At 50.1% G+C, this 25,462-nt stretch overlaps 2 protein-coding genes across 4 annotated transcripts; one reads left to right on the top strand and one right to left on the bottom strand.

Moving 5' to 3' along the window:
• Positions 1 to 111: 111 nt before the first annotated feature.
• On the bottom strand, positions 112 to 9,336 carry nup160 (nucleoporin 160). Its single transcript, XM_069716862.1, has 33 exons — positions 9,201 to 9,336; positions 8,493 to 8,601; positions 8,206 to 8,416; positions 7,873 to 8,095; positions 7,599 to 7,789; positions 7,010 to 7,246; positions 6,627 to 6,724; positions 6,296 to 6,380; positions 6,148 to 6,216; positions 5,977 to 6,060; positions 5,696 to 5,866; positions 5,499 to 5,598; positions 5,242 to 5,407; positions 4,865 to 4,995; positions 4,610 to 4,770; positions 4,260 to 4,396; positions 4,095 to 4,165; positions 3,844 to 3,994; positions 3,640 to 3,709; positions 3,405 to 3,503; positions 3,202 to 3,321; positions 2,908 to 3,003; positions 2,737 to 2,831; positions 2,480 to 2,576; positions 2,237 to 2,342; positions 1,943 to 2,103; positions 1,753 to 1,813; positions 1,308 to 1,542; positions 1,105 to 1,203; positions 802 to 943; positions 604 to 729; positions 418 to 513; positions 112 to 320 (listed from the first exon to the last, which is right to left on the bottom strand). Exons 1-33 carry the CDS (start codon positions 9,289 to 9,291, stop codon positions 171 to 173), a joined length of 4,239 nt encoding a protein of 1,412 aa, XP_069572963.1. The 5' UTR covers positions 9,292 to 9,336; the 3' UTR covers positions 112 to 170.
• Positions 9,337 to 10,125: 789 nt separating this feature from the next.
• On the top strand, positions 10,126 to 24,281 carry LOC138631732 (sodium channel protein type 4 subunit alpha B-like). 3 transcript variants are annotated; one of them, XM_069716882.1, is made up of 30 exons: positions 10,126 to 10,145; positions 10,614 to 10,900; positions 13,343 to 13,517; positions 13,690 to 13,827; positions 13,998 to 14,108; positions 14,252 to 14,337; positions 14,822 to 14,950; positions 15,278 to 15,363; positions 15,452 to 15,688; positions 15,956 to 16,019; positions 16,138 to 16,279; positions 16,396 to 16,611; positions 16,925 to 17,024; positions 17,121 to 17,350; positions 17,520 to 17,591; positions 17,685 to 17,786; positions 17,955 to 18,302; positions 18,932 to 19,103; positions 19,197 to 19,390; positions 19,689 to 19,749; positions 19,936 to 20,090; positions 20,384 to 20,557; positions 20,933 to 21,034; positions 21,182 to 21,466; positions 21,649 to 21,702; positions 21,862 to 21,996; positions 22,121 to 22,225; positions 22,487 to 22,757; positions 22,975 to 23,522; positions 23,712 to 24,281. In XM_069716882.1, the coding sequence occupies exons 2-30, from the start codon at positions 10,812 to 10,814 to the stop codon at positions 23,871 to 23,873; spliced, it is 4,743 nt and encodes a 1,580-aa protein (XP_069572983.1). In that variant the 5' UTR covers positions 10,126 to 10,145; positions 10,614 to 10,811; the 3' UTR covers positions 23,874 to 24,281. The 3 variants fall into 3 exon arrangements, with proteins under 3 accessions (XP_069572983.1, XP_069572982.1, XP_069572985.1); XM_069716881.1 differs by lacking the exon at positions 10,126 to 10,145 and having other exon boundaries at positions 10,561 to 10,900; XM_069716884.1 differs by lacking the exon at positions 10,126 to 10,145 and having other exon boundaries at positions 10,562 to 10,900; positions 19,200 to 19,390.
• The last annotated feature ends 1,181 nt before the right edge of the window (positions 24,282 to 25,462 follow it).

Genomic DNA, 25,462 nt, shown 5'->3' with positions numbered 1-25,462 from the left:
ATTCTACAGCATGTCGTCCGTTCTATCATGATGTTATCGATCGGTCGTTGATGACGATGTTATTGATCAGTTGGTTGAAAACTTCCAAAACAGTTGAAAGGACACTTGAAATGTTAGAAAACACTTTAATTGAGCACATTTACATCTGAAAAACACAAGTACAAAATCGACTATTGATTATTGTTATAAATCCCGGTGAGCGTTGCCGCGGGCGACCGGTCTCTAGCCGGCGGTCGGCTCGGAGCGGCGAGCCTCCGTCTCGTCATCTGTTCCACTACTTTGTGATACTCGTCCAATTTGTCTCGGACTTTGTTGTGAAGCTGAAACACACGAGGATCAATACGCCGATCAGTTTTATTACTTAAGGACGTGTAGGTAAACAAACAGCTGTTGTGATGTAAACAGGAAGTGACTCACGTTGCTCTGTGTCTGCGTCTCATTCAGAGCCTGAATCAGCTGATCGATGGACGTGTAAGGCAGCCAGGCTGGAGGAGATGTCGCCGACAGGGGGCGCTAACACACACACACACAATTAAATACACAAAGACACAGAAAGGTTCTTCATAAATAAAGTGATAGTTTGTGTGTGTATTGTGTCTTTACCTCGATGCCGAAGTAGTGATGACCGCGACCCAGAACGGCGTCGACGTACTCCAACACGAGCTCCGCCGCCGCTTCCAGCAGGTCGAAGTTCAGGAAGAGACGCAGCAGAGACGGAGCGTCCACACGCTGAAACAAACAAACAAACATGTAAACAAACATAAACAACACTTTGACAGACAAATGAACAGCGGGTCTCACCTTGTATGACTTGACCAGCCAATCAGGCAGCGGGACACCGTGAGACAGCAGCTTCTGGATGACGTAGCGGTGATGCTGTCCGTTAGTGGAAGGATACCTGTCCAGGTAGGAGGCCAGCAGACGCCACGCCTCATCTGTAGCACTGAGGAGGATGAGGAGGAGGAAGATGAAGGAGTTTACAACATTCAGATGAAAACTAATATTCAATATGAAGCTCCAGTTGGAGTCATTTTCTGATCAGTTCGATCAGATTGTAATCAGTGTGTGTGTTGATCTGTAGAACATAAATCTGATGATTGACACCTGGACTCTTTGGTGTTGACGACAGACAGCTGGTTCGCAGCCAACCAGGTCCAAGCTTCATTCTGAGACTCCTCCCCTCCGAGCTGCAGCTTGATACACCTGAAAACAGACAGATAGGTAAATAAACAGTCAGCCAGATAAACAAACGTACAGAAAGGTAAACGATGTCTCCTCGTCCAGACTCTGGTCTCTGAGTTACTTACTTGAAGGTGAGACCCTCGAAGACGGGAGTCAGGTTCAGTCTGAAGGTCTCACACAGAGTCAGAGCCGAGTCGAAGAGTCCCGTCTGGACCAGCAGAACCACGAGCTCCACCGCCGACGCGCTGCCTGCGATGGCGGCGGACGGCGGGTGGTGCTGGGCGAGCGTGAGGCGGCTGCGGGACAGGATGTACTCCTTCTCTAGGTCCTCCAGTTCCAGGATGTCCACCTGACGTTTGACTACAGCAGGACAAAAAACAGTTCAGAGGAAGACTTGTCGTTACACATTCTCACCAGTAGAGGGCAGAGCACATCCAGTCAGCTCTGTGTGTGTGTGTGTGTGTGTGTGTGTGTGTGTGTGTGTGTGTGTGTGTGTGTGTGTGTGTGTGTGTGTGTGTGTGTGTGTGTGTGTGTGTGTGTGTGTGTGTGTGTGTGTGTGTGTTTTGTCACCTGGTTCAGCAGAAAACTCTCCGTCAGAGTTTCTCTTTGGAGACGCTCCGGGACGCTCGTACTGTAGAGGACACACAGAGGTCATCACTCCACCAGACTCCATGCAAAAAAACAGCAATTTTACACACATTCTGTTAGAGTGTGTGTGTGTGTGTGTGTGTGTGTGTGTGTGTGTGTGTGTTGTGTGTACCGTGGCCCCGGAGGCCGGCTGGACGATCCAGGCGTACTCTGGTCTGATGAGGCGAAGACAGTTGAGAGCAGCCAGGTAACAGTTCACCTGTTTCTGAAGGCCGAGACGAGTCCGAACCTCCCGACCGAGACGCATCCCGAACTCAAACATCACTGTCCCCGCTGCACACACACACACACACACACACACACACACACACACACACACACACACACACACACTTTCATGATTAGAAAACAACATAGCAGCCCAGGTGTGTGTGTGTGTGTGTGTGTGTGTGTGTGTGTGTCCCACCCTTCCTGTAGTTGTGTCGTACGATGTGGAAGGCGTACAGCAGGTCGTAGTAGTTGTGAGTCAGCAGGTCCAGACCTCGAGCCCGGGACTCGATGATGCTGACCACCTGTCAATCACACCGACTGTTTACTTCCTGGTTAACACGTTCATCCTCAAGTCAACACGTTAACTTCTGAGGAACCAACAGAGGGTCACGTCTGATCAGCAAGGTCAAAGGTCAAAGGTCAGGGAGCTTTTTTTTACCTCGTCGTGCAGGTTGACGTACGGATACTGGACCAAATCCTGAAGCTGAGAGCGCTCGCACAGAACCACCACCAGCTGACGGAGACAGTCCAGCTGCCTGAGACGGAGACACAATCAGAGTTATTGATCTTCAAACTGTTCCAGATGTTTTTATTAATCAATAAACTATTGATGGATTCTGATGAACAGTTTCTACACTTTAACTGTGTGTGTGTGTGTGTGTGTGTGTGTGTGTGTGTGTGTGTGTGTGTATGTACATGCTGCAGTCCGGGTTCTGGGTCAGAGCTTCGTAGGCCTCACTGTTGTGTCCCAGGTCCAGATGATGTTTGAATATTCTGGTCCACAGTGCCGCCTGCAGGACAGACATTGTTACTACACCATTGCCACACCGTTGCCGTGGACTCCCAACAGGACGTCGGGACACTCACCTGACTGTGGGCGTCACTGACGGACTCTGAGATCGTCAGAGAGGACAACTGGATCACCAGCTCAGGGAGACACACGTCATCTAGCAGCCGCAGCACCTGGACACAGAGAGAGACAGACAAAGAGACATGGAGACGGAGAGACAGAGATTCCTTTATAATGATAAATGTGACTGACATCATCTTCTGTAACCTCACAGAACCTCAGGTTCTACTGAACCCTTACAGAACCTCTTCACTCTCCAGTAGATCCTGTTCACTCAAGTTCCGGTCAGGAGAACCCGGTCTGGTTCTCACCTTGTTGTAGTACTGCAGTCGGGGGGTGGAGTTAGCGTCGTCGTCCTCGGTAACCGTCAGTTTCATCAGGAACTCCTCCTTCTCCACCTCCGTCGCTGCTTCCTGGAAACACTGCAGAGCCTGACGACGACACAGGAAATGATGTCACAGGTGAGCTCCCGCCCCCCCAGACGTCGTACAGGTGAGCTGCTGTTTTAACCCACCTTCTGGCCCTCCCCGTTGGCCAGGTAACACTGACCCAGCATGAAGCGACAGGAGCCGATGTTCACCTGACACCACGGACCAATCAGCCGCACGTACTCCTGCACACAGGAAACACAGGTGAGACACACCTGAGACAAACACACACGCCAGCAGGTACGTGTGACGTGCTGAAGACGGCAGCTGAGAAGGGGAGGAGGAGGAGGAGGACGAGGAGGAGGACGAGGAGGACCTCACCTGCAGCTGCGTGTACTGACAGTTCGCCATCAGACACTCAGGAAACTGGAAGCCAGGGTTACTGGGCCAGCTGGGCGGAGCCTGTTAAGGTCAACCAGGAAGAGAACAACAAGCAGAGAACAACTCAGACCAGACCAAAGAGGAGCCTCATCATGCTGCATGAAGATGAAGATGAAGATGAAGCTAGTCTGTGATGAAGGATACAGCAGCTGTGTGAGCAGCTGCACCATGTTGGACATCATGTGGGTCCAGAGGAGCAGAGAGTTACTCTGCTGCTGACTGAACATCTGACACACAACCATCTTCCTGCCGACACACTGGTAGAAGAGCTCCACCACCGTCTGAGGACTCAACACTGCACACACACAAAATACACATCAACACACAACCTACACAACATCAACACTGGAGACACTTCCGTCCCTCGAAGGACCGGTGCGTTCAGAGACACTGACCTGGTCGCCCTGACGACACGGTCGGCGAGTCCGACAGCTCCAACACGGTGAGGTGCTGCAGGTTCGCATCTCTGAAACAACACAAGCGACACGTGTCTGTAGTTACATACGTGTGCTTCTGCTGTTGCCATGTCGACAGCCATGTCTGCGTGTACATGTACTCACATGGTGTCCATGGGGACGGAGGAGGCGAGGCTCTGACTGATGTGTTTGAGGAGGTGATAGGATGAGAGGAGGTGGGAGCTCCGAGGGATCAGGTCCTGCTGAAGCTGCAGCAGCTGAGCCCCCCCACCCAGGAACACCTGGACACACACACACACACACACACACACACACACACACACACACACACACACACACACACACACACACACACACACACACACACACACACACACACACACGTTTTAGAACCACAGCAACAGTTTGTAGAAGGAGGGTTAAGTAAGTACGTTGTGTGTTCCTGTGTGTGTGTGTGTGTGTGTGTGTGTGTGTGTGTGTGTCCAGGTGCGTACGTTGTCTCCGAAGCGCAGGTAGATCTTCTGTAGCAGCAGCAGGTCCCTGCAGAGCAGCGCCCTCGTCATGGCGGTGTGACAGACGGCCTGACAGACCACAGACACGGCCAAGCTGCTGCCGTAGAGCTGCGACAGGCTGATCCTCAAGTTCACACTCTGACCTGGAGACACGCATCAAAAGGACACTGAAGCCCCGCCTCCAAACACCAGGTCAAAGTTCACGCGGGCGGAAATCTGTCCCCGACGCCATCCTACCTGCGACGGGTCCGTCTCCGCCGAGCTCGGCGTCCGTCTCCAGGTCCATCTCCCTCAGCAGGACCATCATGGCTGCCGTCGGGTTCCGGATGTCCTGCAGCTTGTTCTGGATGTCCACGATCACGTTATCGCTGCAGGAACACGGAGGAAACCACGGAAACCATCATCCAATCAAATCAGGGCTTTTACTGACTCCACCCAACGACAATTAAAATAAATTTAACTATTAAAAGAGATGGATCGATTTAGACCCTATTGTAAGTGTCAGGTGATGGAGCCGAGTGTCAGGTGATGGAGCCGAGTGTCAGGTGATGGAGCCGAGTGTCAGGTGATGGAGCCGAGTGTCAGGTGATGGTGCCGAGTGTCAGGTGACTGACTTGTCGTTGCACAGAATGTTCTCCAGGACGAGCTCGGCAGCTCTCTCAGGTGACTGCAGGTATTCCAGAGCTTTCTCCATCTCATACGCCATCTCTCCAGAAACGGCGTCACTGACGAGCCGCAGACACTGAACCAGCTGCAGGACGTCCCGGCCCACGTCAGTGTCTGAGGACACGGAGGACACACGTCAGCAACACGCTACTGACATACAGAGAACACGGGAAACATCCATGAAGGTGTGCAGGTGTGCGTTTACCTTCGGTGAGGGGCGTGTCCTCCTCAGAGGAAAGATACTGATCGTAGGACAGGTACAGGTGATCCACAGCAAAACACGGCAGGAGGAAGGAGATGAAGCCCTGAAACACAGACGGGACACGTTCTTCTTCTGTGGTTCTGGGAGTCTGACACAGTCTAGGTTCCTCACACAGAACACCTGGAACGTCCTGCGTTTACCTTCCTGAGCAGACACACCATGCTGGTGTGTCCACTGACGGTTAGACCCAGAGACGACGACTCGGCCTCCTGGTACTGCAGACAGCACGAGTAGAACCGGGACCAGAACTCCACCTGCAGCTGCCGGTACTCCTCCTGAGAGAACTCAAACTCTGTCACGCTGCTCTGCAGCTGTGGGAGGGGCGGGGTGTAAAAAGTGTTACGACCAACACACAAACAGCAGGCTTCAAACAGGACCACAGAAGAAGAAACTCAGTGTAGTCATGGAAACAGAGGATTACCTCACTCTCCACGGCCAGTGTCACCTCCTTCTTCAGGGACTCCCAGGACACATCAAACATCCTCTCTGAACCTCGACGGAAGATCTGAACACAAACACATTATAACCTGGATCAGACAGACAGACAGAGAGACAGACAGACAGAGAGACAGACAGACAGGTAGCTGCTTACCTGTAGAGCTCTCACTATGGCTGAAGCAGTGAAGCGCAGAGGAGAGAAGAGAACCTCCAGGTACGTCTCCTGTTCAGGAAACAATGAATCATCATCATCATCATCATCTTCCATCATCATCATCATCACTGGTGTGTTCTGGTCTTACCCTGGGGTCCAGGTCCACCCCGACATGAACTTCTTCTTCAGGTGGAGGCTGAACGAACACCTGGTTCCACTGACCTGCTGCGTTGCTGTAAAACACAGTTACAGCGTGACTAACACACACCGAGGACACACGGAGATCTGGTCTGCTCAGACCACCTTCAGAGGGGGACTCATGTGGTCCCCCTCTGACCTCCTGCAGGTGGACTGTCACCAAAGATCATGTGACTGAACGCTGGGTTGCAGCCGTGGATGTGAGTCGACTGGTAACCAGCAGGGGGCGCCACTTCTCCAGTCGCCCATGAAGGAGATTTGATCTGATGGTTCCTACTCACTCTTCAAAGTTGATGTATTTGACCACGGACGTGTTGGAGTCGTCCACCCACAGGGCCCAGACGTCTGAGGAGGTCAGAGCGAAGTCCACCAGCGTCTCCTGCAGACACACACACACACACACACACACACACACACACACACACACACACACACACACACACACACACACACACACACACACACACGATACTTCATGACCATCAGTATGACACAGGAACAGCTGATACATCATGTCTCCGTCCAGATGTCATTCATGACATCATGTGAGGGGTTCATGTTACTAATTAATAAATTACATGATGTCACTGATTGAAACATGATGTCACTGATTGAAACATGATGTAATTGAAACATGATGTAATGCCGTGAGCGTGGCGTTCACCTGCGTGCTGAACAGGGAGGAGATGTGCTCGAGGCTGTAGCGGTTGTTGTCGGTGGCGACCAGCTGCAGGACGGTGAACTGTCCCCTCTGGGGGACGGCCAGGTAGACGCACAGGCAGAGGCCGGTGGTGGCGGAGAAAGCCAGCCTCAGGCGGTGACCCTGACCCGACAGACGGCGCACTCCTTTACACGCCGGCATGTACTCCAACATGTCCGCCTCCAGCAGACACGCCTGCTCCTGGTGGGGAGGAGGAGGAGGGCGGGGGGGGGGGGGGGGGTAGACAGAGGCATCAGCACACTGTGAAACCTGTGGAGCACACGGCTGACACACGTGTGTGTGTGTGTGTGTGTGTGTGTGAGTGAGTGAGTGAGTGAGTGTGTGTGTGTGAGTGAGTGAGTGAGTGTGAGTGAGTGAGTGAGTGAGTGAGTGAGTGAGTGAGTGAGTGAGTGAGTGAGTGAGTGAGTGAGTGAGTGAGTGAGTGAGTGTGAGTGAGTGAGTGAGTGAGTGAGTGAGTGAGTGAGTGTGTGTGTGTGTGTGTGTGTGTGTGTGTGTGTGTGTGTGTGAGGTTAACATGTGAGAAGAGTGTTACCCTGAAGGACCACATGCGTAGTCGGTGGTCCTGGCAGAGGGCGAAGATGAAGGAGTCCTCCTCCAGCTCTCTGACGGCCAGACTGAGGACCAGGTCGGCCGGACTCTGGTCGCCCCGGATGGCCGTGGGCATCCAGCCGGACAACCTCTGCATCATGGAGCTCCTCTTCAGCTCCACCACCGACAGGCTGCCTGCGAAACCACCGACACAAGACAACCCGTTAAAAAGCGTCCAACTCGACGCGCGGCGAGGAACGAGGAAGGCGGGTCGTCACCCTGAGTGTCGTGAGGCGGCAGACTGAGGACCAGGATGCCCCCCGCGGGCAAAGCCAAGGCGTAGTGAGCGTCTCCCTGGTAACCGAGCCAGGCCGCGGAGGTGCAGGGACTCCCCGTCTGCCCGGCCGAGCTGGGCAGGAGGGCGCTGTGGGCGGAGTCCTGCAGGCTGAGCTTCCCCACGTCGGTGAACACGGACTGCATGTGCAGCTCCGTCACCAGCTCCTGGAGGTGATCGGTACAGTTAGTGACGGCCGAACAGGTGTGAGGGTCTTTTATTTATTTATTATTGTATGCTCCCCCCCCCACCACCACCTCCCTCCTCAGTTACTCACACTGCGGTACATGCGCGTAGGATGAGGCAGCACCAGTCGGTGGACGCTCTGATTGGTGGAGATGAGGATGATGACGTTGTTGAGGGTCTCCTGGATGCTGACTCCTCCGGGCAGAACCGTGCAGTGGGAGAACTTCAGGCTGACGGCATTGTTCAGCAGGTTGGTGTTCAGAGACTGCTCCACCAGCTGCACCCGGTCTCCGGACGTGGACCTGCAGGAGAAATCACAAGCGTCGGCTGTGAGTCCGGGAGTCACTCGGCGTGGAAAGAGTTGAAGGAGCTACTCACCAGTGGATGAAGCGGTTGCTGGTGACCGACAGCAGCTTCCCGCTGTCCGCATAATGAAACGCTCCGGCAGCATCTGCGAACTTCAGCCCTCCGGGAAGAGAACTCACACCTGCAGACGGGGAACCAATCAAAACACTCCAAAGGTCCCGCTTCAAAATAATAATAACAATAATTAATCTGATCAGCTTCATTTATTGATCAAAATGTAAACTCCTGGGAAGTGATGCGACACACAGCAGAGTTACAGCGTGATGTCTCACGTCATAAACAAGCTGACCGACTTGTTTATGTTTACACGGTCACACTGAGCTGTTCGGGATGTCGTCTCACCTTCCTGTGGTGAGACCTGTGATCTGAGGAGCGAACACAGACCTCGTTAAATCAGCCGGTTTTTACACGGAGTCTGGTGCGTACCGAACGGCTCGTGGTGAACAGCGACGCGGGGCGAACCTTCCGGTTCCGACTGAAGCCGAACACAGAACCACCCTGCTCACCACCGGGTTCAGGTTTGAGAGAGGACTCGATGTTTTCACACCAAGAACGAACTTATGAGACCCGGGTTTACCTCCCCGGCGCCCCGCGACGCTGTGAAGCTAACGCCGCTAATGTTCCCGCTCAGCGTGCAGCGCTGCTAGCTGCCGTTAGCACGTCCCGGTCCGGTCAGACGCCTGTCGGTAAACGGCGTAGAGCGCGAGGGGGGCTGCTTACCGAGGTTCACGGTCACCTCCCGGAACCTCCGCACAGTTTCTCTCTCGAACCCGCAGATCTCGATGAAGCTGCGCTCCAACGCCGCCGCCATCTTGTCTTCATACAAGCTGTGACAGACGCGCTCGGCCGCGCGCTGCGCGTTCAAACGCTGTTCTTCTTCTGCTGCTGCTGCGCCGTCTTCCTTCTTCTTCTTTGGTTATTGGGTGGGTGGCTTCCAGTGTTAAGGCGCATACGCCACCTACTGTTGAAAAGTGGGGAGTTATCTTTCCCCTTGACCAATCAAATAATAATAATAATGATAATAAAAATAATAATAATAAACTCATACCAATAATAAATCAAATAAAAGTAATAATTTAATGTTTGATTCATGTTGTTTTTGCTGTTATCGGTGGATTTTAATGGGACTACTGTGTGATTTATATTTTTATTGTGATGTTTTTGATCATTTTAACCTGTAAAATGTCTTTGACTGTCCTGAAAAGCGTTATTAAAATAAAATGTATGATTATTTTCATTATTAATAATAAAAATGACAACATAACATGCTGCTCTATTTATTTCTCTCTGCCCTATGTTCAATGTGGAGACCACAATGATACCAAACAGTGACCACTGGTCTCCATTTAAACAGGCTCAGTGACTGATTACAACACTGAACATGTGGGAGAATAATTCAAGAAATATTTTTTCTCATGTTCAGGAGGAGTTAATAACGGACCTTCACTCTGACAGAACGATCATCACACACTCAGTTTTTAATTTCATCACTGGGGAGAAACAAATCTTTTTTTAATGAGCTGTTTTCAACAAATTGATCCAGCTGCAAATGAACATCAGATATCATCATCAGAACAATGGACAGACTGCAGCTGCTGAGGACACAAAGACGAGCATCCCATCGGGGTTAATGTTGAGGAGGTCCCCACAGAGGCAGAAGGACAAGTGTGTGTGTGTGTGTGTGTTGTTGGCAGTCAAAGTGTTTTCATTCACAGAATGAGCAGAAACCAGAACAGTTCTTTTATGAGATCAAATGCTTTGTTTACTTCTCTGGCAGAGCTCTGTATCTGTGTGTGTGTGTGTGTGTGTGTGTGTGTGTGTGTGTGTGTGTGTGTGTGTGTGTGTGTGTGTGTGTGTGTGTGTGTGTGTGTGTGTGTGTGTGTGTGTGTGTGTGTGTGTGTGTGTGTGTGTGTGTGTGTGCGTTTCTGGGAAATCAGGATGTGATGTTCCCCTGAAAGCATTTAGAAGGATATTGAACAGAAAGTCCATTTATCACAAAGGAAACCCTTGGGACACTGAGCAGTGTGTGTGTGTGTGTGTGTGTGTGTGTGTGTGTGTGTGTGTGTGTGTGTGTGTGTGTGTGTGTGTGTGTGTGTGTGTGTGTGTGTGTGTGTGTGTGTGTGTGTGTTGCAGCACATCTTGGTAAACAGCCAGAGGTCTGATGGAGAACACATGCAGCAGATCTGTAGAGGCGGTGGAAGAGTGAAGCAACCAGAAGGACAACAAGAGCAGTGAGACGAGGAGCAGAAGAATCAGCAGGACGGAGACAGACGGAGACAGACAGGTGTCGGAGACAGGTGGGACGGAGCGCGGCGCCTGACGAGAGGAAGAATGTCCCTTTTTGATTTTTGGAGGAGCATCCGGGAGCGAGGACCGCTGCTGAGGAGGACCAATCAGCTGAGACTGACTCCTGCACAGATGTAAGCGTGAAAGCTCTGTGATCCATCAATAACTGATCAGTAACTGATCAATAACTGATCAGCAACTGATCAATAACTGACCAATAACTGTTCAACTGTTACTTTATTTGTAGTGTAACAGTGGGTCACAACCTGGGCTTGATTCTACCTGTGAGCAGTGTGCATGTTCTTCAGTTCCTGCTTGAGTTTTCTGTGTTTGTGTGATCACTACCTACCTACCTACCTACCTACCTACCTACCTATCTACCTACCTATCTATCTATCTATCTATCTATCTATCTATCTATCTATCTATCTATCTACCTACCTACCTACCTACCTACCTACCTACCTACCTACCTACCTACCTACCTATCTATCTATCTATCTATCTATCTATATCTACCTACCTACCTACCTACCTACCTACCTACCTACCTACCTACCTACCTACCTACCTACCTACCTATCTATTATCTATCTATCTATCTATCTATAGATATACACCGCTCCAAAAAATAAAGGGACCATTTGAACAACTCAGTGTACCTCCAATCAATCCCACTTGTGTGAAATCAAGCTGTCCAGTTCGGATCAACACTGATTGAGGATCAATTTCACCTGCTGTTGTACAAATGGAACAAACAGGTGGAAATGAGGCAATTATCCAGACAACCCTATAAAGGAACGGTTCTGCAGGTGGTGACCACAGACCGGTTCTCTGTCCTCGTCCTTTCTGGATGATCGTTGGTCCCTTTTGCATTTTGCCAGTGTCCTCACCACTAGAGGGAGCATGAGGTGTCTCCAACCCACAGAAGTTGTTCAGGTAGTGCAGCTCATCCAGGAGGGCACATCAATGCACGCTGTGGCAAGAAGGTTTGCTGTGTCTGTCAGCACAGTGTCAAGAGGACGGAGGACATACCGGGAGACGGGCCGGTCCACCAGGAGACGTGGAGGGGGCCGTAGGAGGACAACAACCCGGCAGCGGGACCGCTATCTGCTCCTTTGTGCAAGGAGGAGCAGGAGGAGCGCTGCCAGAGCCCTACAAAATGACCTCCAGCAGGCCACTAATGTGCATGTTTCTGCTCAAACTGTCAGAAACAGACTCCATGAGGGCGGTACGAGGGCCCGACGTCCACAAGTGGGGCCTGTGCTTACAGCCCAACACCGTGCGGGGAGACCGGACTTTACCGGAGAACACCGAGATCGGCAGCTTCTCCGTCGGCGCCCTGCGGTCTTCACGGATGAGAGCAGGTTCCCACTGAGCACATGTGACAGACGTGACGGAGTCTGGAGACGCCGTGGAGAACGTTCTGCTGCCTGCAACATCCTCCAGCGGGACCGGTTTGGCGGTGGGTCAGCGATGGTCTGGGGAGGCATTTCGTTGGAGGGTCGCACAGCCCTCCGTGTGCTAGCCAGAGGTACCCTGACTGCCATTAGGTCCCGGGATGAGATCCTCAGACCCGTTGAAGACCATCTGCTGGTGCAGCGGGTCCTGGGTTCTTCTGATGCAGGACAATGCTCGGCCTCATGTGGCTGGAGTGTGTCAGCGGTTCCTGCACAATGAAGGCGTCGACGCTCCGGACCGGCCCGCCCGTCCCCCAGACCTGAATCCAGTCCAGCACATCCGGGACATCGCGTCTCGTTCCGTCCGCCGACGCCACGTCCACCGCAGACTGTCCGGGAGTGGACCGATGCTTTGATCCGGGTCTGGGAGGAGATCCCTCAGGAGAACATCCGTGGTCTCATCAGGAGCATGCCCAGGCGTTGTAGGGAGTGATACAGGCACGTGGAGGACACACACACTACTGAGACTCATTTGGACTTGTCTTCAGGAATCTCCACAGAAGTTGGATCAGCCTGTGATCTGATTTGTCCACTTTTATTTGGAGTATGATTCTGAATCCAGACCTCCATGGATAATGATTCTGATTTCCATTGATCATCCTTATGTTATTTTGTTCTCAACACATTCCACTATGTGATGAATAAAGATTTGAACTGGAATATTTCATTGATTGAGATCTAGGATGTGTTGTTTAAGTGTTCCCTTTATTTTTGAGCAGTGTCTATAGATATATCTACCATCTCGGCTCGGTCGTGGGCTTCGTTCATCCTGAACCCACTGGAACAGAACCTGCAGTTAGCCGAGGCCTCATCAGAACCTCCGGGTCCATCGCTGCTCTAATGTCTTGTATCGCAGACGGACTGTGTTATGGACCGTAATTTCTGGTTCTGGTTCTGTCCGAGTAAACTCCGTCTGACCTGGTTCTGTTGTCAGAGCCTGTTTCCAAGTGGCATCATCAACCCGACCGTATCGGATCCAAGGACAGCCTGAGTGGTTCTGTTGGATGCTAGTGATCACGGCGGGAAGCATGAGGACGTGTTGGTGATGACAGGTGGAAACGGGCTGCCAGTGATGGAGTCTGATCCTGAAAGCCTTTTACCCCCCCCCCCCAACAGACGGTTGCTAGGCAACAGTGAAGTTCGGGCAGTGCTGCAGAATGACAGCATGGTGTCTCTGCTGCCCCCTGTTGGCACGGAGATCTTCAGATGCTTCACACCCGCCTCCCTGGAGGAGATCCAACGAAGACAGGAAGCTGAGGGGGAGGAGCCAAAGAGGAGGAGGAACGAGCAGGTACCGATCACCTTTCACCTGTCAATAACAGGTAATCAATACACGGAGAGAAGTAATCGATACACAGAGAAAAGTAATCAGTACAGAATCTATACACAGAGAGACGTAATCAATACAGAATATTGACGACTCGGCAACCCTGCAGGAAGTTCAGACTGTTTGTGTGTTCCAGGCAGCAGAGAAGGACCCGCCCAAACCTGACACTCACCTGGAGGCCGGTAAGCCCCTCCCCTTCATCTATGGGGACCCACCCCCAGAGCTTCTCACCACCCCATTGGAGGAGCTGGATCCCTTCTACCAATCACAGAAGGTCTGTCTCAGACTTCGGGTGACCTGTCTGTCCCTCTGACTGTCTGTCTATCTCTCCGACCTGTCTGTCTCTGATCTGTCTGTCTCTCTAACCTGTCTGTCTGTCCCCAACCTGTCTGTCTCTGACCTGTCTCTCTGACATGTCCCTCTGACCTGTCTGTCTCTCTGCAGACCTTCATCGTGCTCAGTAAAGGACACATCCTGTCCAGATTTAATGCAGAGTCATCCTGTTTCCTGCTGAGTCCGTCCAACCCGCTGAGGACCGTCTCCATGAAGATTGTCCTCCATCCATATCCTTCACGACATCTTTGGATCTCTTTGTCATTTTAGTTACAGGACCTGAACTGTGTGATCGTCATGGCAACCTGTTTATATCCTGTCCATTGGACATTTGTTGGACAGTTGTTGGACAGTTCTTCTTTAACAGAAACACGTTCTTCAGTTTGTTCATGATGCTGACGGTTCTCGCCAACTATTTCCTCATGAAGTTTCCTGAGAGCAGAGCAGCAGAGTGAGACAACACGGGGACACTCAGAGACACTCAGAGGCACTCAGAGGCACTAAAAGACACTTAGAGACACACACAGAGACCCAGACGCACCCAGACGCACCCAGACACACCCAGACACTCAGAGGCACTCAGAGGCACTCAGAGACACCCAGAGACACCCAGAGACACTCAGAGACATAGACACACACACACACACACACACACACACACACACACACACACACACACACACACACACACACACACACACACACACACACACACACACACACACACACACACACACACACACACACACTTGTAGCAGAAAAACAAGTACAGGAAGTGATGTCATCTGTAAACATGAGTCACAGTAGTTAAATGTCAAAAGTTCAAGCTGAGGACTCAGAAACAAAGTCTGTCTGTTCTCTGTCCATCTGTCTGTCCTCAGTCTGTCAGTGAATGTGTGTATGATCGTGTATTTTAATGTCACGTGTGTGAACAGGCGTGTGTTCACGGCCATCTACACATCGGAAGCCGTCCTGAAGGTCGTGTCCAGAGGATTCTGTGTGGGACGCTTCACCTTCATCAGAGATCCATGGAACTGGTTGGACCTCCTCATCATCAGCACGGGGTGATCTCACACACACACACACACACACACACACACACACACACACACACACACACACACACACACACACACACACACACACACACACACACACACACACACACACACCTGTGAATGATGAAGAGGATGATGATGATGATGAAGAGAATGATGATGATGATGATAATGGTGGTGATGAAGAGAATGATGGTGGTGATGAAGAGGATGATGATGATGGTGGTGATGATGATGATGATGAAGAGGATGATGGTGGTGATGAAGAGGATGATGATGATGGTGGTGATGATGATGATGGTGGTGATGAAGAGGATGATGTTTGTGTCTCAGTTTTCTGACAGAGTTTGTAGATTTGGGGAAGTTTTCTGTGCTGGTGACGATTCCTCGAGTGATGAAGATCTTCACGGTCACCCCAGGTCGGTGTGTTTTTGTGTGTGTGTGTGTTTTTGTGTGTGTGTTGTCACAGTGTAATAAGTGGTTGAATCCCCCCCCCTCCCCCTTCAGGTCTGAAGAAGACTGTTGAAGCTCTCCTCCAATCAGTGAGGAGGCTTGCTGATGTCATCATCCTGATGGTGTTTTGCCTCAGCATCTTGGCTCTGATTGGTCTGCAGCTCTTCATGGGAGTCATGAAGCACAAATGTGTCATCAGGCACTTCGACCTGTTGAACTCCACCACTGATTACTATGACAACAGGACAGGAAGCATTCACTTTAATTACCACCAGTACATCAGCAATCCAGGTGAGACGTCCATATTCAGATCCTGACTCTCACCTGATCGTCTTCAAATCCACTGAAACTACAGGGTGTCCTCGGGTGTCCTCAGGTGTCCCTAGGATAATACTGTGTTTGTTTTGGAGCTCAGACCTGACGACCTGTGCTGTGATTAAAAAAGTGAAGGCACATGTTTAAAAAAGAAGATGAGAGTTGAGCTGTTGCCATGGATACCCAGTGTTTGGGTTGGAGGAGGAGAACAGTGTCTGACTGTTTTGTCTGTCTGTCTTTTAGTGAACTATTACCACCTGCCTCATCACCATGACGCTCTGCTGTGTGGAAATAGCTCCGGCGCTGGGTACGTAAAGAGTGTGACGATGTGTTCAGGGACTAACGGTGTGTGTGGTGATGTGTTCAGGGACTGAGAGTGTGTGTGGGGATATGTTCAGGGACTAATAGTGTGGTGATGTGTTCAGGGTCTGTCCAGATGGGACAGTCTGTCTGAAGGCCGGTCAAAACCCAAACTACGGATACACCAGCTTCGACTCGTATGGTTCGTCTCTGCTGTCTCTGTTCAGACTCATGACACGGGACTTCTGGGACAATCTGGTGATGCTGGTCAGAAACTGTCTGTCTCTCACCTGTCTCACGTCACCTGTCTGTCTCGCCTGTTTGTCTCTCACCTGTGTCACCTGTCTGTCTCTCCTGTCTGTCTCTCACCTGTCTCTCTGCAGACATTTCGAGCAGCAGGTGTACTCTACGTGAGCGTCTCCGTGCTCGTCTTCTTCCCCACCTGTTTCTTCCTACTCAGCCTCCTCCTGGCAATGGTTGCCGTAGCGATGGTGGAGCAGGAAAAGGCCAGCACCTCGGAGGACAAACGGAGAGAAGAAGAGTTCAGTCGAATTGTGAAGGTGCTGATGAGCAGAGAGGAGCAGGAGGAAGAGGAGGAGGTGAGAGCCTTCATCTTCTCTACATCACCACACGGCAGCCAATCAGATGTCATCATCATGTCTCATTAATGGACAGGCAGTGATTTGTCTGTCAGTCAGTGGCCATTAATAGACAGAGAGAGCGCTGTCTCCATCTTTGTGTACGGTCACTATGGTTACAGGCTCTGTGTCTGTGTGGCTCTGCTCTGATTGGTCAAATAAACATGTTTTAAAGAGCTTCAGTATGTTATCAGCTGTTTTCTTCTTCATTCTAAATAATGAAGAGTCATGATTCAACCAGACCAAACTGAATTCATGTGTTATATGACTGCAGGCCTCCAGCACGGCGGCGCTATCACAGGAACACAACTCACCACAGAAGAAGAAGAAATCAGCTGCAGCAGACCGGGGACTCGAGCACGCTGCTGTGGACGGTACACATGTTTCCGTGACGCGGGGAACACGCGTGTGAAACGTTCATGTCCGAGCTGCAGACTGTTGACCGGATGTTCTTGGTCTCACGGTTTCAGAGGATGAGGAGGACCACCGGCCTGCACGCTGCGCCTTCATCCGCCTCTTCCTGAAGGGCGACTGCTGTGGCTGCTCCCGGTGGCTCAAACTGCGGCTCTCGGCCTTCGTCATGAACCCGTTCTTCGACCTGGTTATCGTCATCTGCATCGTCCTCAACACCGTCTTCATGTCCATGGAGTATTATCCCATGACCTCCAGCTTTGAGGAGCTGCTGAGCATCGCCAACCTGGTCAGTGGTCGAGGTGTGATCTGACTGTAAGATCAGTTGACCCGCGGGTGTGAACACATTCACACACTAACAAACAGATTTCTGCTGATCTGTTTAGTCCTTCTGACACAAGGGTGTTGTTTCAGTCAGTTTGAACTCTGACCCCTGACCCCTCTGACCCCCCTCACAGGTCTTCGTGGGGATCTTCACAGCCGAGATGTTCCTCAAACTGGCGGCCCTGGGCTTATACGGCTACTTCCAGGTCAGACTCGTTGTTTGTTTGAGACTCAGTGATGCTGACTGAGCGCTGTTCCCATGGAAACGTGTGTATTTTGTTCTGTTGCCATGGTCACAGGTGAGCTGGCACATCCTGGACTTCGTCATTGTCATCAGCAGTTTGGTGGAGCTGGGAATGGCTGCTGTTGAGGGTTTATCTCTGCTGAGAATTTTTCAATTGGTCAGTGTGACGTCATCAACATCGTCATCAACATCGTCATCAACATCATCATCATCATCATTGTTAATTATTAAAGTACAAACATTAAATGATGTCAATATTACTGTCTCCTCCCTTGTCTCCTTGCGCCCCCACCACGTCTCCTCGTCCGTCTCCCGGCCTGTCCAGTTGCGGGTGTTGAGGCTGGCCCGGTGGTGGCCCGAGTTGCACCTGCTGATGAAGATCACGTGGGCCGCGTTGCAGAGCCTGACTCTGGTTCTGCTGGTCATGGTCTTCATGTTCAACGTGGTCGGCATGCAGCTGTTCCAGAATGACTACAGAGACGGAGTCTGTCGCATCTCGGCTGACTGCATGCTTCCTCGTTGGCACATGCACGACTCGGTCCACACCTTCTTCCTCATCTTCAGGGTCCTGTTAGGAGAGTGGATCGAGACCTTGTGGGACTGCATGGAGGTCTCGGACCGGACCTCGTGCGTGATCTTCTTCTTGATGGTCCTGGTCATCGGAAACCTGCTGGTGAGTCTCTGTGGTCCCACAAACCCTCGGACTGGGTCCGAGGTTGGAGGTTCAGGCATCTGACATTTATAAAGCAATCTAAGTTTCAGGTCCCGAACCAGGTCCTGGTCTTGTTTCAGGTCTTGAATCTGTTCCAGGTCTTGTTTCAGGTCCTGAATCTGTTCCTGGTCTTGTTTCAGGTCCAGAGTTTGTTCCTGGTCTTGTTTCAGGTCCTCAGTTTGTTCCTGGTCTTGTTTCAGGTCCTCAGTTTGTTCCTGGTCTTGTTTCAGGTCCTGAGTTTGTTCCTGGTCTTGTTTCAGGTCCTCAGTTTGTTCCTGGTCTTGTTTCAGGTCCTGAGTTTGTTCCTGGTCTTGTTTCAGGTCCTGAGTTTGTTCCTGGTCTTGTTTCAGGTCCTCAGTTTGTTCCTGGTCTTGTTTCAGGTCCAGAGTTTGTTCCTGGTCTTGTTTCAGGTCCAGAGTTTGTTCCAGGTCTTGTTTCAGGTCCAGAGTTTGTTCCTGGTCTTGTTTCAGGTCCAGAGTTTGTTCCTGGTCTTGTTTCAGGTCCAGAGTTTGTTCCTGGTCTTGTTTCAGGTCCAGAGTTTGTTCCTGGTCTTGTTTCAGGTCCAGAGTTTGTTCCACGTCTTGTTTCAGGTCCTGAGTTTGTTCATGACTTTGTTGCTCAGCTCGGTCAGTTATGATAAACTCACTGCTGTGGAAGGAAAAGTTCCAAACAACCCTCAGATTGCTATAAATCAGACCGGCACCTGTATCCGAGAACATGTCTTGAGTTTGGTGGGAAACAGGAACCATGTTGACCACCAAGGTGGGTTCATGTATTTGTTGTTTCAGGGTTTCTGTGTGTTTCTGCTCAGATTCAGATGTATTTTGTTTCACTGGTTGTGTATTTTGTCGACAGCAGTTGACACTAAGAGAGACGACAAGAAGGAGTATCTGGCCTTGAACCCTGTGACCTCCGACCAGCTGTCCCTAAACGGTAACCATGACGACCTAAGCAGAGATCCCCTTTACAGGTTTTCCTGTCGGGCCCCAGTCGCTGAGGCTGAAAGTGAATTCAAGGTGCCTGAAGATAAAGAAGAGAAACGGCTGCAGGTAATAATTCTACTTTTTCCCACTAACACTGAACCTGAGTCTGAAGCAGATTCAACATTTACAAGACTAACCTGAGAATAAATGAAAGGAGAAATTACAGTAAAATAATCAATAACAGTAAATAAAGTTTTAATTGTGTTTGTTACAACTGTTACAGCAGTTATAACTATTATAACAGTTGATGTTAAATTCCCGATGACAGCCAGACATGTAAAAAAAAGGACGTTTAACATACAGAAACACAAACAACAACAATAGAGTTTATTTATGTGTAAAACTGTTTAATGTGTTTCTTCAGTGTGACATCAGAGCTGATGAAAATCATAAAGAAAACACACCTGGGGACTGCTGCTGTGATGGTACGCACACACACACACACACACACACACACACACACACACACACACACACACACACACACACACACACTTTTCTGGAGAGTGATCAGGACAACAGAAGCCAATTAATGATCAATAACAGCTGTGTGTGTGTGTGTGTGTGTGTGTGTGTGTGTGTGTGTGTGTGTGTGTGTGTGTGTGTCTCAGGTTGTTACCGCTGCTGTCCGTTCCTGTGTGTAGACACGTCCCAGGGCAGAGGGAGGGTCTGGTCTAACTTCAGGAGAACCTGTTTCTTGATCGTACAACACAAATACTTTGAGGCCTTCATTGTGTTCATCATCCTGCTGAGCTGTGCAGCTCTGGTAAGCAAACACACACACACACACACACACACACACACACACACACACACACACACACACACACACACACACACACACACACACACACACACACACACACACACACACACACACACACACACACACACACACACACACACACACTTTTTAATCCAATATTCACACTCGACACTAGTAGAGACGCAGTGTGTGTGTGTGTGTGTGTGTGTGTGTGTGTGTGTGTGTGTGTGTGTGTGTGTGTGTGTGTGTGTGTGTGTGTGTGTGTGTGTGTGTGTGTGTGTGTGTGTGAACAGGTGTTTGAGGACGACCACCTGCAACACCGTCCGGTTCTGCAGGCGGTTCTGGACAGAGTGGACCTGATGTTCACCGTGATCTTCCTGGTCGAGATGCTCTTGAAGTGGATCGCCTTTGGATTCAAGAAGTATTTCAGCAGCTTCTGGTTCTGGCTCGACTTCCTTGTCTTAGACGTAAGAACAATAACACAACAATGACAACATGATTGATAACTGCAGTAATGAGGCACCCTGGATGAACCACAGATAATCCAGCTCTCTGATTGGCTGACAGACACAATCTGAGCTCAGCATAGATTTAACTTTCGTACACCTGAAGTTACCATGGTAACCTGAGATCCTGACCTCTGGTTATCTGAACCGGAGTTTATATGATGGGTCACGAAGGTCAACAAGGAAGATCACAAACATTATTTCAGTTTGGATTAAGTATAAAAAAAACAAATAAGATCAGCGGGCGGCCGGGTGAAGCTGACTGGTTCTAGTTAACCGGAGCCGTGGCGCTCACCTGTTCATGATGTCATCAGCAGGTGTGCTTTTGTCTTCCAGGTGTCTCTGGTCTCTCTGATTTTTGGCCTGTTCGGATTCTCCTGTCCGTCTCTGAGAGCTCTGAGGACCCTGAGGACCCTGTCTCGCTTCCAGGGCACGAGGGTGAGACAGGAACTGTGAACTCATCTGTAAAATATATAACACGTACACACACAGGTACACACACACTGTCTGTGTGCAGGTGACCTGTGTCTCTCTACCTGTCTGCCTGTGACCTGTCTCACTCCCTACCTGTCTGTCTGTGTGCAGGTGGTGCTGCGGGGCCTGTCGCTGTGCCTCGGGCCGATGTTCAGCGTGCTGCTGGTTGTGATGGCCGTGTGGCTGATCTTCAGCATTCTGGGAGTGCAAATGTTCGCAGGAAAGTTCTTGTACTGCTTGAACGAGACGAGCGAGGAGACATTCATGTCTACGGACGTGGCAAACAAGACCGAGTGTTTTTGGTTGATGGAGGCGAACTATACAGAGGTCCAATGGAAGAACCCGAAGTTTACCTTTGACAACGTGGCGATGGGTTATCTGTCGCTAATAGTGATGGTCAGTGTGAACACACACACACACACACACACACACACACACACACACACACACACACACACACACACACACATCTACAGTCCGGCTGAGCTGTTTGACGGCATGGTGACCAACACAACTGTGACTTACACAACTTAAATTCAGTGTTTTTCTCATGAAGTTCTGTATTGATTCTCTGTCAGACGACATCTACAGGCTGGTTGAGCATCATGTACGCAGCTATGGACGTCACACAGGTCAGTACACCTGCTGCTGCTGTAAACACTGCTGCTGCACCCTCTGGTGGACAGAATGAGAATTACACAAAACAGAATACAGGAAGCCTGAAGGACTGAAACCACGACATGTAAAAAGTGTGTGTGTGTGTGTGTGTGTGTGTGTGTGTGTGTGTGTAGGTGGAGAGTCAGCCGCAGTACGAGTACAACCTCTCCATGTTCCTGTTCTTCATCTGTTTCATGATCAGCTACTTCTTCACCTTCAATTTCTTCATCAGAGTCTTCATCGACACGCTTCATCAACACAGACACAAGATAGGTCCACAGACAGAGAGACGGACAGACAGAGCGACAGTTGAACGGTTACCATGACAACAGTTTCTCGGTAGTCTGTGATTGGTCAGTTAACGTTCTTCTTCTTCTTCTTCTTCTTCATCACTTCGGAGGGAAACATGTTTTTACGACGAAGCAGCAGCAGAACTTCATCCGAGCTGTGAGGAGGTGGTTCTCCAAGGAACCTCAGGAACCCGTCCCTCGACCCCAGGTGGGTTCAGACCGTCGGCTCAGGTGTGTTCGGGTCAGAGTCCAGTTCGGAACCCCCACCTGTATCTGTGTTAGAACCTTTGAGTTCTGTCCGTCAGACGGAACTGATACCCGCTCATGACTTTGAGAAACCATCACAGTTCATTTGCCCTGTGCACCGCGGCCCGCTGCTCCACACCTGTCCAGGTGTCCGTCCACCTGAAGCTGTTTTTAGGGTTCCGCGGGCCGTCGTCATGCCGCTGTATCTTCTCTCCGTCTCCAGAATCCGTGCCGGGCTCGGCTCTTTGACCTGGTGACGGCTCTGCTCTTCAAGGTCGTCGTGGTGATGGTGATCAGCCTGAACATGGTGGTTCTGATGGTGGAGACGGACGAGCAGAGCGCAGAGAAAGAAGCCGTCCTGAACTGGTTTAGCTTCATCTTCATCATCGTCTACCTCGCAGAGTTCCTTCTGAAGGTCGTCGCTCTTGGACGTCACTACTTCAGCAGCCGCCTGAACATCCTCGACTTTGTGGTCCTCATCGTCATCATCATAGGTGAGCCGGTCACAGTGACCTGCCTGATGATGTCACTGGTCTCATTTGGTGATGTCATCGTCTTGGTACTCTAAAACACTAGAACCCCCCCCCCCTCCAAAAAAAACAAACAACAAAAACTGATCGATCTCTCAGATTTGCAGTTTGACTGAAACGTTAACGTAACGATTTGTCTGGAACGTTTGTTTATTTGTTTTGTTTGTTTGTTTGTTGTCAGGTCTATTCCTCACTGATCTTATTGAGAAGTACTTCATCAGCCCGGCTTTCTTCTCTGTGCTCCGATTGGCTCGCATCCTTCCCTTCCTCCGTCTCATTCGCCATGCCCGAGGGATCAAGGTGCTGCTGATGGGCTTCGCGATGTCACTTCCTGCCCTCTTCAACATCGGCCTCCTCCTCCTCCTCGTCATGTTCACCTTCTCCGCCGTCGGCATGTTTCACCTTGCGTACCTGCCGCGACAGATGATGATCGACGACATGTTCAACTTCCAGACGTTCGGCAGCAGCGTGATCAGCATGCTGATGGTGTCCACATGTTTGGAGTGGCACAGTCTGCTGTACGGCCTCACCAACACGCCGGCGGACTGCGGCCTCCAGACGACCTTCAGCACCGAGAGCTGCGGCAGCCCAGCGGCCGCCCTCGTCTTCTTCACTTCCTACATCTTCCTGGTCTTCCTGCTGCAGATCCACCTGTTCACCGCCGTCATCCTGGAGACATTCAACGCCATGAACCCCGAGGACGCCGAAGACGCCGAGGACGTCCCTCAGGTAAGTGAAAAATATACTTTTATATTCAAAATAACCTAACGGCTAACAAAGTACATTTGTACCTCCAGGCTCCTCCCTCCGACCCCAGGCCCCGCCCTCAGGCTTCCTGCTACTAATAAATAATAATACTTTTTAGAAATGAGGAAATAAAAAAAGATTCACATCGCAGGTGGTTCCTTTTTCCTGCAGGTGTCATGTGAACCAATCAGCAACATCCTGCACGGCAAACAGGAAGAGGCGTCGGCGGTGATCCAGAACGATGCCGAGGGGACACCAGACCCGTCCAAGATTTCGGGTTCGTCCCCCCCGACTTCCTGCCTTGATGAGAACCCGACGGAGTCAATGGGCTGATGATGGCAGCGTCTCTTCGTCTCTCATGTCTTTGTCCTCTCACAACGACGAGTCAAACCAAAATGTCCTGCCATGTCCTCTGTCTCCACCCCGTGTCCTCTGTCTCCTCACTTTGTCCTCTGTCTCCTCCCCGTGTCCTCTGTCTCCTGACTTTGTCATCTGTCTCCTCACTTTGTGCTGTGTCTCCTCCCTGTGTCCTCTGTCTCCTCCCCGTGTCCTCTGTCTCCTCACTTTGTGCTCTGTCTCCTCAACGTGTCCTCTGTCTCCTCACTTTGTGCTCTGTCTCCTCCCCGTGTCCTCTGTCTCCTCAACGTGTCCTCTGTCTCTGTAATTCAGTCACTGCCTTTATTATTACTCTGATTATTAATAACATGTATGTACCTCAGTGATTTATTAATAACACGTATGTACCTCAGTGATTTATTAATAACACGTATGTACCTCAGTGATTTATTAATAACACGTATGTACCTCTGATTGTTTCATCAGTTTCATCACTAAACAAACATTTAAACTTCATGAACCAAACATCATTATCAACAGCTGAGCTTCCACCTGGTCACCTCTGTCCCTCCATCTGTCCCTCTGTCTGTCCCTCCATCTGTCCCTCTGTCTGTCCCGCCATCTGTCCCTCTGTCTCTCCCTCCATCTCTCTGCCCCCCCGTGTGTCCAAAGTGAAGCCATTCTAACTTCTGCTTGTTGTGGCGGGTAAGTTAGCTGCTGGTTAACTAGTTAAACGTGTAAAGGAAGGAAACGCATCATCAGATCGAACAAACCAGAAGAAACAAACAAAAAGCAGGAAAACAGCAAAGTTCAGTTTGATAGAAACATACATTAAAGAAAGACAATCATTTTGACTTTTGTTTGTTTTTAATTGTGTTTTTTACTCTTGTTTGGTTTTACTTTTATTCATTTTTACTCTTGTTTGTTTTTACTCTTGTTTTTTTTTTACCTTTATGTTTTTTAATTTTTTTAATTTTGTAGGTTTTTAATTTTTAATTTTAATTTTGAATCTAGCTTATTTTTATTATTGTGTTTTTACTTTTGTTTGTTTTTTACTCTTTGTTTTTATTGCACCTTTGATGATGACAGATCATTTGAACATAATCAAATGATGTTGTTCTTATTTTTTTAAACATTAATCAAACTAATAAACATGAATAAACACGCTGTTTGGTTTCTATGTTTCGGGATTATTGGGCTTTAAATCCATTTGTTCTGTTGAGATCCGAAAAAATGTCCTAGGCTGATGGTGAAAACAGCAGAGGATTAACAAACATGAACAGAGACGGTCCAAAAGTCCCGAAAGCAGGTGAGCACCTGAACAGGTGAGAGGACCAACGGGTCCTGAAGAAACAAACAGAAGTCGGTTAACTCACGAGACACCGGGAACGATGAGCACGCGGACTGGAGCGACCGGTGAGGATGACGCAGACGGGGGAGGACAGATAATTGGACACAGATGGAAGACACGCGAGCAGGAAGTGAAGACACCAGAAAACGAGACACACTGGCGAGAACAAAATAAAACAGGAAATGAGGAGACACAGTAGCTTGATGGACGTTTACCTGTTTTTTTCCACGACGCT

This window comes from Brachyistius frenatus, unplaced genomic scaffold, assembly GCF_029030835.1.
Source record: "Brachyistius frenatus isolate BFR_SWC_R1_liver_20210118 unplaced genomic scaffold, ASM2903083v1 Contig_164, whole genome shotgun sequence".
Lineage (NCBI taxonomy): Eukaryota > Metazoa > Chordata > Actinopteri > Embiotocidae > Brachyistius > Brachyistius frenatus.
The sequence above is the reverse complement of the archived record's forward strand: the minus strand, read 5'-3'. Positions and strand labels throughout refer to the sequence as shown.